This window comes from Purpureocillium takamizusanense, chromosome 6 (assembly GCF_022605165.1).
Source record: "Purpureocillium takamizusanense chromosome 6, complete sequence".
Classification (NCBI taxonomy): domain Eukaryota; kingdom Fungi; phylum Ascomycota; class Sordariomycetes; order Hypocreales; family Ophiocordycipitaceae; genus Purpureocillium; species Purpureocillium takamizusanense.
This window is the reverse complement of record NC_063073.1, coordinates 253,687-265,817: the sequence shown is the minus strand read 5'-3', so window position 1 is coordinate 265,817 and position 12,131 is coordinate 253,687. Positions and strand designations below refer to the sequence as shown.

The 12,131-nt window shown below is 63.4% G+C and overlaps 1 protein-coding gene across 2 annotated transcripts; it reads right to left on the bottom strand.

The window, feature by feature from the left end:
* Nucleotides 1–2,508: 2,508 nt before the first annotated feature.
* On the bottom strand, nt 2,509–5,958 carry JDV02_006549 (uncharacterized protein). 2 transcript variants are annotated; one of them, XM_047987957.1, is made up of 3 exons: nt 5,605–5,958; nt 4,588–4,740; nt 2,509–4,527 (listed from the first exon to the last, which is right to left on the bottom strand). In XM_047987957.1, exons 1-3 carry the CDS (start codon nt 5,916–5,918, stop codon nt 2,889–2,891), a joined length of 2,106 nt encoding a protein of 701 aa, XP_047843948.1. In that variant the 5' UTR covers nt 5,919–5,958; the 3' UTR covers nt 2,509–2,888. The 2 variants fall into 2 exon arrangements, with proteins under 2 accessions (XP_047843948.1, XP_047843949.1); XM_047987958.1 differs by lacking the exon at nt 5,605–5,958 and having other exon boundaries at nt 4,588–5,370.
* Nucleotides 5,959–12,131: the final 6,173 nt, after the last annotated feature.

The following is a 12,131-nucleotide window of genomic DNA, read 5'->3' as shown; positions in this document are numbered from 1 at the left end:
CCCTTCGGGACCTCCACGTCGTTCATCGTCGTCCTTCGCTCACCCATCCATCTTGGGCCGCCCTCCCAGAGCTAGGGCTAGTCCGGCATGGCCTACTCCTGTCCGGGCAGGCAATGACATGGCGCCCGGCAGAAGGTTGCCGAAAGGCGCCCACCGTCTTGGCGCGCCACCGCGCTGGTGGTACTCGGTGAGCAGCCCCTGCCACCATTTCCATTTTGGCGCTTTGGCGACCAGGCTTTCCTTGTCCACCTTGCCTCCGTCCACACATCTCGTCCCCGGTGACCGGAGCCTCTATGCACGGCCGCGCCGGCAGACTGCAGCTCCCGTTGGTCACGGGCACAAACATACACATATACTGTACATGCCGTATGCAGGCACTGCTGCGACACCGGCCCAGGGACAGATAATACGTACTACGAGCCTTTTGTTCTCCAGCCATTATACGAAAAGTCTTCGGGACGCGCAAGCTCCTTGATTACTCCAAGCATCCTCGGTCGACCGTGTACTAACTTAGTTACTGCTTGATTATTACTCCTACCAGCCTCGGTCGACCATGGCGGAACCCGAGCCCCGCCGGCCTTCCCCCCGCCGCCGCCGTCGTGACCGCGGAGGCCGTATTCCAGCGGACTTACAGTAGTACTCCGGCCCGGGGTCGACCACTAAGAAACCCGGAGCCTCCCTCCCTCCGCACGAGCCCATCTTCACCGCGACGCTCGCCCACGGCGACGACGAGGACGAGATCGGGAGGGAAGGGGAAGGGGCTTGGGCTTTGCTGCGCACGAGCAGCGCCGCAGCGGGCAATCAATCGCCTGCGCTCCCTGACAGGTTTTTGTCATTCGGTCTTTTTGTTCAAACACAGCACCCTGGCCAACCGACGACGAGCGCGGGGGATCGTCAACAAGCGACTCACCTTGCATCCGTTCTCCGGACGGACCCACCCCCTGCGGCCAGCGGCTACTGTTGTCGTGTAGGTCCTGTTTACGTGGACGGCGTCGCATCGGGCGAGACATTGCTGCGTCGATGGGCCGAAGCGAGAGAGAGCCCAGTTGGCCTACCTAGGCGAAGGCGGAGTCGCCGCCCCGTCTGTTCGCCAACACCCCCTGGGCCCCCCCCCCCCTTCGATGCCACCGTACCATTCCTATCAACTTTGCATAATGCCATGAGCGCCCGCCCGCTCGCTCGTTATGTCCCTGCCGACATACATACTATTACCTGAGGGGAGGGGGGATGGAAGCGTTCTAGAAGCATATGCTGTCGGCTGCGCTGCCACTGTACACAGTACTACCACTGGGCCAATATCCGGCGCTGCGCATCATGATGAGACGACTTACACAGCCTCCCCCGCGCCGCCCCCCCTCCGTCCATCTAAGTCAATATTCTTCCCCCGTATTTCCCCAGCAGCCCACCGAAACCCCCCAGAGGAAACACGTCCGGGGTAAGCTACGTACCAAAGGACGATGACGTACGTACGTAAACGTGTTGAGGGCTTGTTTCATGTGTATTGAGAACCCCCCCTTGCGAGATGCACGTGCCTGCGACGTAACTTAGTGATCGCCCCCAGTCAGTCAGTCCCCCCTTGTCCACGCTCGGCAGTTGAGGATCCGAGAATCCAGATCCGGGGGACCGGAGCTCGTCGCTCCCTCGTTCGGAGGGGCACACGCCGAACGCTACTTTGCGGAAGAACAGACGGACAGACAAGGGGGGCGTTGTATTCTTCTTGGACGCACACTCGCGCCCAACAAAGCTATAAAGCCATATGCACAGGGGGCTGGGTACTGCAAATGAATTGCCATCCCGTTCCATCCAGATAAGAGTCCCGTTCTATAGCATCACATTATCCATCCGCCTCGTCTTCTCCGTCCGGTCCGTTATCGCCACGCCGAGACAACCCAACCCAACCAAACCCTTACCTTCTACACCCGCAAACCCCTTGACTTTCTTCGCCCTACCCATCGCCCCAAACGGCCCCAAGGATAAAATCGATCCCGTCCCTTACCTGATGAGCCCGACCGGGCATCTCCTTGAGGGCAGCATGGGGCGGCAGGGTGGCAGAGTGGCGGGGACAAGGGCCACGGTCAGGGACGGCGGGTGCTACAAGACATCGAGGCTCTCTCGTTAGATTAGCACACACGCAGATAGATGATTCGAGCCACCTATGCACCTGAGAGGTACCAAATCTTCCCCCACGCGCCAGGGACCCTACTTCGTGGCAGCCACCGGCTCTATCTGTAAAGCAGTTGCAACTTTGGCGCGCTCTCTCAGCGACCGTCCCCCATGCTTGCTCGTGCCACGCGACCCGACGACCAGGATAGCATCCCAGATAGAAGAAAGGGAGAATATCGAGAAGAACTCAGTAGATACTTTACTTCGTAAACGGTGGCCCATCTAGAGACTAAGGAGGGGCCTTTCAAGGTACGTGCACGAGTTGCGGGATACATGGCGAGTGATACTTTGGTACTATTACATCGACGCATGCAAAGCGCATGCCAATGCTGCTACGACGAGCGTCTGTGCCAACGGCTAGAGTAGGACAACCCACCCCAACCGACGAGGCTCGAAAGGAGCCCTCACAGCAAAAAAGGAACAAACTGGAACCGTTTCCCTGTCGTCGTGCCACGTGACATTGCAGGTAGATAGCAACGGCCTTGGCGCCTTTCCCTAGGCGCCCCTGAATTGGTAATACCACCAACGCCTTCCGCCTTTGTTCCGCCATATCGGGTATCCCGCTGAGCTCCGTAAATCCTACAAAGTTCCCCCTTGCCGCTTTCCCCCTGGGCCTCTCAACCGTTCGCTTCTAACAAGACCAGCGGACAAAACGCCCACTTCGCGCGCCGGCGGTAGGCGCCCCTGATCATGTAGGAGTCGTCACTCGACTTCCGGCTGGCGCGTTAAACACCGCCACCCATAAACGCCGCCAGGTCGTCGAGATCAAGCAGCTGGCGCTCAAAGGCCTGGCACAGCTCCGGCGCGGTCATGTCCTGACTGGTGCTGGGGCCTTCGGGGGCAGCTACAACGCCATTGGAGCCCAGCTCGGGGCTTTGCTGCTTCGGCTCCTGGGCATGCATGGGGGCCGTGGGAGCGGCACCCGGCGGGGGCGAGGTGCCGCCAGTGGCCGGCGTGGAGACGCCACCCGAGCCGCCATTGATAGTGGTGACACCGGGTCGGCGAGGAATGGCCACGGGAGGCTCGCTGTCGTCTCGGCCCGACTCCGAGACCGACCGCTGGGGTGCACCGCCTTGGCCTGCGGCGCCGCCGGAACCAGTCGGCTGCTGGTCGTAGTCCATGGCGTCGGGGTTGGTATCAGCGTTGGACGAGAGCTCGTCCTTGATGCCGCCGTGCGAGTGGGAGCCGTGTCGCGATCCTCCATGGGCACTCGAGATGCCCGCACCGGTTGCCGCGTCGTTGTTGAGGACGCGCTGCATAACCGTGAGGTGGCGCAGCCAGCTCGTCATAAGAGGCCAATTCTCGGTGCCGTCGTGCATGAAGCGCAGACCATCCTTAACGATGTGCGCTGCCGTCTCAGCGGCGTTGGGCGGGGTAAGGCCCTTCAGAGACAAGTACGCGACCGTGGCGCTGGCCGTGAAGGACGAGAACAGCATGAAGATGGGGAAGCATGTGGCATGATCCTTCTCGGCACCTGCCTCGACAGCGTTAAGCAGAGAGATAGTGCCGTGGCAAGAGGTGAAGAGACGGTCGACAATGTCGTGGCATCGCGGGCTCGCTCGGAACGTCTCGAGGCTAAAGTTGGGCGCCGTCACTTCCTGGAGCAGTCGGCGGCGGTGCACGAAGACGGTGGCGCAATGGAGCAGGCAGTGCAGCATGGCATACGTGTATCCCGAGCCCATGGTCATGTGAAGGTTGATCTGGCCTGGCTTGTCGACGAACTGCATCGGCAGCGAAGACCGAAGTCCCTCGATCTTGACAATGAGGCTGCTGCAGTCCTCCTCACGGAAGTTGGCAAGAGAAGTGACGGTGAGCATGGCCACAACGTCGCGCCAGATGGTAGCGGCTAGGACAATCTGACCAAACTCACCCACCTCGCCGGGGAGGGCGTGGCCGGGGGAGATGGCGTGGTGGCCGAGCTGCTGGCCGAGCGTCTTGACGTAGACAGCATTGCCAAAGGCAAAGTTAATGTCGGAGCAAGGCAGGGACACGTCGGCCGTGTCCTGGACCGACAATGCCGGGAAGCGACCGGGAGTGCTCGTCAGGAGAGAGTCGAGTATGTAGATCAGCCACAGAGTGCGGCGGAAGGACTCGTCGCGGAGAAATTGGTCGGCAGAGTCCGAGGTGTGGTGGCTGTTGAGGATCCTGTACATCTGCAGCATGCGGGCGGCCTGGCCGAGATAGATGTAGGCGCGGACGGCATTCCGGGTTCCCCATTCGTGGATGATGAGGAGGCACAGAGACTGGATGTCTGCCAGGTTAGGGTGATCCATGTTCTGGTTGATGAGAGCGATGGCCTTGGTGGCAAAGGTCTCGGCTGCCTGGGTGGGAGAGCCATAGCGGCGAATGAGGCTTGGCGAGCTTCTGCGCGGGCGTCAGTGGCGCGTTGAGATGAGGCGAAGGGCAGAGGCGCCAATGACTTACCGGCCGGCGCACGTCAGGAGGCCATGGACGAGAGCAGGCTCAAGAGAGGCATTCTTGAGCTGCTGGAGGAACGAGGGCTTGTGGAAAGCCACACAGGCCGGGAAGGTCTTGGAGACGACGCGCTCACACTCGGCAATGAGCTCCGGGGTCAACCTGGAAAGGATCGGTCAGTACCATGAGAAAGAAGGCGGTGAAACTGAGACGAGATGCCATGAGAGACGTTGCACTGGAACGACGAAGGCCCAATCTCGAGGGAGGCCGCCGCTCCGGACACCCATCGACACGGGGCCAAGAGCCTGACCGGCAACGTGGAGCAGCGACATGGCGCTCAGAAGCCGGGCTCTCGAGGGCCGGATCGAGAATGGTGCAGGCGGGGAAGGGCAAAGGACGGGGAGCCGAAGGGTGCATGCAATTCGGGGCCACGTGCGTGAGACTTGGTGGCGGGCAGGCGACGACGGCGGCCAGAGCTCACACGGTCGGGCGGGCGGTCGGGGGTGGGAGGGGAGCAGCGAGGGGGGGCAAGTGACGGGAGTGAGTGAGTGGAGATGCGAGGCGCTGACGCATGAGGGCGAGCGACGGAGAGAGCGAGAGAGACGGCGGGCGGACGGACGGTGGTGCCTCCTCGGTGGCGGTGCGATGCGGTGCGTTGGTGCGCGTGGGTGGTGCGAGCGAGCCAAGCTGGAGCTGGAGACCCTCCAGGCCTGCGACGGGGCCGCCAGTGCAGCGCAGGTGCCGGAGAGGGGGGCGGCCACAGAAGGAAAACTGGAGAGCCCACGGAACGGGCCAAGGGGGCAGCGCCCGCCCCGTCGTCGGCCGCGACGGCGAGGCGCGAGTCGGCCACCACCCACCCACCCGCCTTGGACTCGCCGCCCGCCGCCGCCGCCGACCAGCGAGAGGGCCCCAGGTTGCGCGCAGTAAGGGGGGGAAACAGACAAAGGAAAAAGAATGCAAAGGGGTGGGTGCGCGCCAAGAGCAAAAGAGAAGACGCAGCAGCAACAAGATGGTTTCGGTACTCACTTTTCAGAGACGGCCGGGACGTGACGCGCCGAGCCAGCGCCCGCGACGGCCTGCCTGGCCTCAGAGGAGGAGCCGGCGCCGGCGGCCGGCAGAGAGTCGCGCGCTGGGCGGTGCGCGCTCGCGTGACGAGCTGGGCTCTGGCCGTGATGATGTGCCATGCTCTCCGAGGGCAGATAGCACTCGTGCATGCCTTTGGCGCAGTTCTTGCACGGGGCGCGCCCGTTCTCGTAGACGCACTTGGTCTTGCCCTTGCGGCAGCGCACGCAGGCGCCGCCGGCCCTGAGGGCGGTAGAGCGCACCACGCCAGACGACATGGCAGGAACGCGCAAAGGGGTCAAAAGAAGAAAGGAAAAAAAGACAATGGGAGAGGGTCGATGCCGGCGATGGGCGCGCGTGTGCGAAAGACGTCGCACGGCGATGCGTGATGATGCTGGAGTTGCGTGGGCGGTGCGGGTTGGGGGGGAAGGAGGAGGAGGAGGAGGAGGAGGAGGCAGACGCTCCGGAGGTCGCGACACGCCCCGTCCTCGGTCGGGCCCGGGGGCGAGAAAAATGGGCGGGCGGCCTGGGCTGGGCTGGCTTGATGAAAATGACGCGACAGGCGCAAGCGGACGGCGCGGCGACACGCCCACTATCAGCGGGAAAAAATGAGGACGAAGTATTCGACGTGCGAACGCGACGCAGACGCAGAGGCGATGACACGGTTTCCGAGTCCGTAGAGACGGTTCAGAGGAGAACCTGCAGGCGTGGTGGTTGTCGGAAGGAGGAGACGGGGGGGGATGGATGAGAGGGAGAGCGAGAGGGAAGGCAGAGGCGATGATGAGGGCTGGCTGGGCTGGGCTGGGATGGGCGGGGGGTGACAGACGGGGCGGGCGGGCGACGGCGGCGACGGCGGCGGCGGCGGCGCTGCTGCTGCTGCTGCTGCTGCTGGACCTGAGGTGGACGACTGGCAGGGCATTGGTGGGGGGGGGGAGGCAGAGGCAGGCAGGCAGGCGGGCGGGCGGCCTAAGGAGGCGAGCCCCGTCCACTGCCCGCGCGGAACGTGCAGCAGCGGCGGCGGCAGCAGCAGCAGCCGCAAGAAGAGGCGACGGCCCTCCTCAGCAACAGCAGGGCCGCCCGCACCACCCTTGGCACGGGCGGATCGGCCTGAGGTGCCGGGCCTGTGCTCCACCCCAGGTACCCGACCCCGACCTGACCAGCTCTGCCGTACCGTACCGGGAGGTACCCCAGACACACTGTGCCGCGTCGTCGGGAGGTGGGAGGGAACCTGCCCGTCCGCCCTGCCATGTCGGGCTGCCGTCGTCGTCGTCGCGCACCTACTTAGTAACTTACGGGCTGGGCGGTCGGCCCCTCGCGGAGGAGGAGGAGCAGGAGCAGGAGGCAGGTCCACGGCAGCAGGTATGTAGGTTGGTACCTGTGCCCGCGCGTCCGCAGCAGGGAGGTCCACATACCCAAACCTACGTGCGTACTTCCGAGCGGGCGCCGGCAGTTTTTTTTGGTCCTTTGTCGTCGTCGTCGTCGTCGTCGTCAACGGCGGCGGCCGCGCGCTCCAACTACTAAACGTCACAAGGCAGCAAGCACGTCACACTCCCGCAAGTCTTCCTCTACACCACGGGTGCCTTGCCCAGGTTGCCACCTACAGGTCTCTCGGCGCATGTTCACGGACGAGGCGACACCTCCCACCCCCACCGACTTGCCCCGAGGCTGGCGGCGGCGGCAGAGAGGGAGGAGACAGACGCGCGCGCGTCAAAGGCGCAAGGCAAAGAAGGAAGCGGGCCAGCGTCCCGGTTTCCTCGTCCTCTTTTATTGTCACACACATTGTCGAGGCTGCGGGCTGCTGGCTGCCAGTGAACGCGAACGGGAGCCACGGCGCCCCGAGGCGCCCGCGTCGAATCAGGGGCCACCGCCCACGGGGCATTGGCCTGTTTTCCTTGCCCATTTTTTTCGGGGAGGGGCCCCTCGCCCGCCCGCGCCCCCCCGTCCGGCGTCCACCTCGCGGCTCGCCCAGATATGGGGCCCGACTTCCTGCTGTGCATACCGCCGCCCACGCCCGCGCCCGCGCGCGCTCGTAGGTACCCGTCGCCGCGGCTCCTCCCTTCTTTTCCCCCCTGTCCGCCCGCGCACTGTGAGCCTGGTTGAGCGTCGCGTCACCTCGAAGCAGTTGCTGAGAGTTTCCCGAGGCGTTTCATGGCCTGCTGCCTCACCCGGAGCGTGAGGCGGTGCCCCCAGCTTGCGCCGGAGAGGTGGCGAAGAACACGGGGGTACGGGGGTACGGGGGTACAGGAACGTCACCGACGAGGGGGGGATGGCCGGGAGGCGCGTTGGATCTCTGGCCCCCCTCCCCTCCTCCTCCCTGCTCCCCCGGATGCGCCGCCGGCCATGGTCCCTCCTCTCCCAGCGCAGCGCAGCGCAGCGGACGGACGGGCGGACGGACGGACGGACCCGGGACCGTAAGCAAACTTGCGTCAAAGTCGTCCCAACTGTCCTGCTCGATGGGTTATAATTAGCCAGAGGATGTGTGATATGTACGAAGTACAGCACAGCAGGCGAACGAGGCACGGCTGCATGTCTCCCACCCAAGCGCTCGGCTGCGCCTGAGCGGCACCCCCGGCCGCCGGTGGATCGACTTTTCTTGCCCGTTGCATCGTGGCCGAGCAGTCACGGTACGCGCCGGCGGCAGGCGGCCAGGCAAGACAACAAGACCAGCCAGCCAGCCAGCCAGCGCTCAGCCCAAGAGACAGAATCCCGCCAGCCGGGAACCAGACACACATGTACTACAACCTAGGACACGCGCGCACACACGCTCCGCGGAGGGAGAGGGGGCTGTGACATCAGATCATCAGGTCAATCAGGTCCGTCACCACCACCACCACCACCCCTGCTGGAGCGTTCGCCAGCCAGTCATGACGATACTGTCAGTGCCTCAGGTCTTTCGTCATTTACGTACCTTACCTTCCATTCGGTTTCGTACAGTACAATGTACAGTGTCGATGCCAGTCGTCGCTATTTGGGGCTTAGCCTGGCCGCCTGGTGCCCGAGGCCAAAAAGGTCCGGCGCCCCGTGTGAGGAGGGTACTCTTGGGGGCCGCTCGCGAGCCGTCTATTTCGTTTCTTTCTCGGCGCCGGGCAGGCAGAATGGATGCCCGCAGATGCCCTGCCCTCTATGCGCCACCGTCGCCGCGCGAAAAGTGGAATTGGAGGCGAGGTGGGGCCGACGAGCTGCCCGCCCATTGATGCCCCCCGACGGCCGGGGCCACCGCAGGTCGGAGGGCGCTGGAGAGCGTTCCCACGCCAGCTTCCTTCTCGGCACAGCGGGACGGGCAGGGTCACTGGGCGGCGAGAGCCCTCGTAAACCCGCTGCCTGGGCTTGTCATATTAGCAGTGCGGGTTCGTACCGACCTAGGTTTGCTGGATAACCGCATGTCCAGAATCCGATGTTTTCTGTTGACATCTTTAGTAGGTAGTCTCTGCAAGGCACCGGTTTCCCCCCTCCTTCTTCTTGTCCTGCTGGTGTGTGAATACAGTGCACACGCGCATGCACCCGAAGGGCACCCGCACCCGCACCGGCGCCCTCACACATGCGCACACGCGCGCGCACACACACGACTCAAGTGGTCCCGCCGCCCTCTGGGCCGGGAACTCAACTCACCTCAGGTGCGTGTTGCCCTGGCCAGGCGCCTCCACCCCTCCCCCTCCCTCCGGAGCGCCGACCGACCGACCGCGTCACGCTCGAGAGAAACGGGGGCCCGTGGGCGCCAGCGCCATGTCCCGACACCGAAGCTTGCGCAGCGCCGCGCAGCTCAGCCCCAGCGAGTTGCCCGGGTGCCAGTGGTACTGTATTGCCGCCGCGACCGCCAGTTCCAAAACCAGGGCGGACCGGGTGGTCGACGTCGAGGAGCTGGCTGGCGGGCTGGCTGGGCCATGCGCCGCGTGGTGGTGCATTAAGGCATCATCAGCCAAGGGGTTCCCGTTTCGGGCTTCAGTACCCTCGGAGGGGGAGCTTGTGAGCACACGAGCGGGGACGGCAGCCAGACGTCCGACGGATGGGACCGGCGCAAGATGAGATGAGATGGCACGAGAGACGGGCAAGACGGGAGATGGAACCATGAGACGGGGGAGGGGGCGGCTGATGGAGGGCGGGAACGCCGCGCGACGGGCCCCCGAACCGCAACCCTCCTCCACCGACGGGACCGCTCCACCGACTCGAGCATGAGCGGACGCGAGGGCAATGGAAGACGGACGGAGGAAAGAACGTCAATGCTGCTGCGGCTGCGGCTGCGGCTTCTGCTTCTGTCACTGTGCCGTGCTGTACTGTACTAGGTACTGTACGGTACGGCACCTTACGGCAGGCACGGCGCGGTCGGTCGTCGTGGTCCTCCTTCCAGATTGCGCGTCGAGCGCGATGAATGTCTCGTCCGCTGCAATCTCGGCTGCACGAGTGCCGGGTGCGGCGGCCACTCCCGGCCCTTTTTGAGACAAAGGCTTTCGCCCCTCGCGCAAACAGTATACAGTATCGTGCTTGGGGGCTTGCTGCGTGCCGTCCCTGGGGGGGTCCAGTGGTGGCCCGCGCCCCCTCAAGGAGGAGGAGGAGCAAATTTTTCTTATCTTTTTTTTTGTTTTGAGGTGCTGCTGCGTGTGTCGCCGGCGCTCTCCCTGCCCAGGCTGCCTGCTCCGTGCGCCGCCTCAGACCTGTCGACTGAGTGAGTGTCAACGCACGCCGCACGCGCGTGCAGTACTTTGCCGCACTGTACTGCACGCACTGTACTGCACTACACCGATGATACCTTAGTAGAGGCCGTACAGTACTATACTAATTTAACTTAACTGTAGGTACATAGGTGCAGTACCGCACAATACCGATAGTGCCGTGCAGTGCAGTGCAGTGCCTACAGGTGGCCCGTTTGCGCCAGGACGGTCGGAGCGATATCCATCTCCGAACAGCGTGCGTGGGCCGCCCGCTTCGGACCTCGGCGATGGGGAAAGCGGTGCGGCGGCCACCACGAAAAAGGGCGGGCTTGGCTTCGCGGTGGATCAACCAATGTCCGGCGCCAATTGAATGCGTGGGGATTGGCTTCCGGGGCTCGTCTCCCGCCGGCCGGCCATGCCATGCCATGCCATGTCGTTCCTGGCTTTGTCTCTCTCTGTGACTTCCTCCCCCACATCTTTTGTCTATCCTCGGCGTTGCGACCCGGTTTCCCCCCGGCCGCCGAATGAAAGCTCGTGTGTGCCATGTCACAATATGGATGAACGACTGATGATGGATGGGTGGCTGCGCTGCGGCGCCTCGCTGCCCTGGTTGTGTCCCCCCCGCCCGGGGCGCACAGCGTTGCACTCCAGCTCCAGCTCCTCCTCCTCCGCGGAGGGGGGCATTCGGCAATGGCCTTCTACCAGTACGTAGGTACAATATAGATTAGTACTGTACAGTAAATAAAGTACAGTACGTAGCAGTATCGAGCATCTAGCATTGCTCGCCAGAAACTGTGCGCACATGCATCCGCGCCGCGCAGTCGGCAGCCCGGAGGGTCCTCCTTTGACGTCCGTCACGCAGGCCGTCACGTCACCTTCTTTCATGGTGGTGCAGCTTCTTTGTCCACCTCCATCCCAAGAGGCACCGAGGCCTGTCGGTGCCAAGTCTCTTGACAGGCGCGTGCCATGTGAGGAACTGACGGTGGTACCTACATCATTGCATGTACGGTGCTACCTTAAGGTACGTACAGTAAGTTACTTCGTACGAGCACACACACCCCGTCGGGGTCCCAAAGCCGCCGCCCGCCTGATGTCGGGGTTGCAGCACAGTAACCACTGCTTCGCTGCATCTCGCCTACGGGGACATTGTTTCGTCGCTTTGCTGCGCACTAGACTCGCGGAAAGGGGTCTTTGTACCGACGGAACCGCCGATGAAGGGGGTCATGGGCGGTTAATCATTCATCCAGGCATCGGAGTAAGTATCAGCGCCTCAACAACTCCAGTAAGTAGTAACTTGCTACTAGACGTAGAGCAGACAGACGGCGGCGCTACGCTGGGCCAGCAGGGGAATTGGCAGACTGGCTGGCCATGCAGCAGCATACAAAGTACTAAGGTAGGGATGGATGGCTTCCACTGCGTCGGTTTGTTTCGGGAGGAGCGCCACCACGGGCTCCTGCTCCGGTGCGAGACAGCGGGCCGGTCACAGGGGTCCTGTCTCTGGCTTTCGCCCTCCGTCCCATCGGGGGTCCGCCGGAGCGGAGACCCCTGTCCGCACCTACGCTTCGTCAAACACCATCCCACCCAGACAAGTCGGCCAGCAGAGCAACAAGCTGCCTGCGGTGTCCGGAGCCCACGCTCGCGACCCCGGGATTCAGGCAATGTGCAGCGTATACACACATACATACATACATACATACACACACGAGCACAAAGCCCAGAGCAACTCCGGTCACGCCGTCGGACGTGGCAGCAGCATGTGCGCACAGCCAGAAGGTGAGCCGGGGGATGGGCGTGGCCGAATGCCAACAACACGTCCTGCATGGTCGGCCTCGTTTTTTTGCGAGT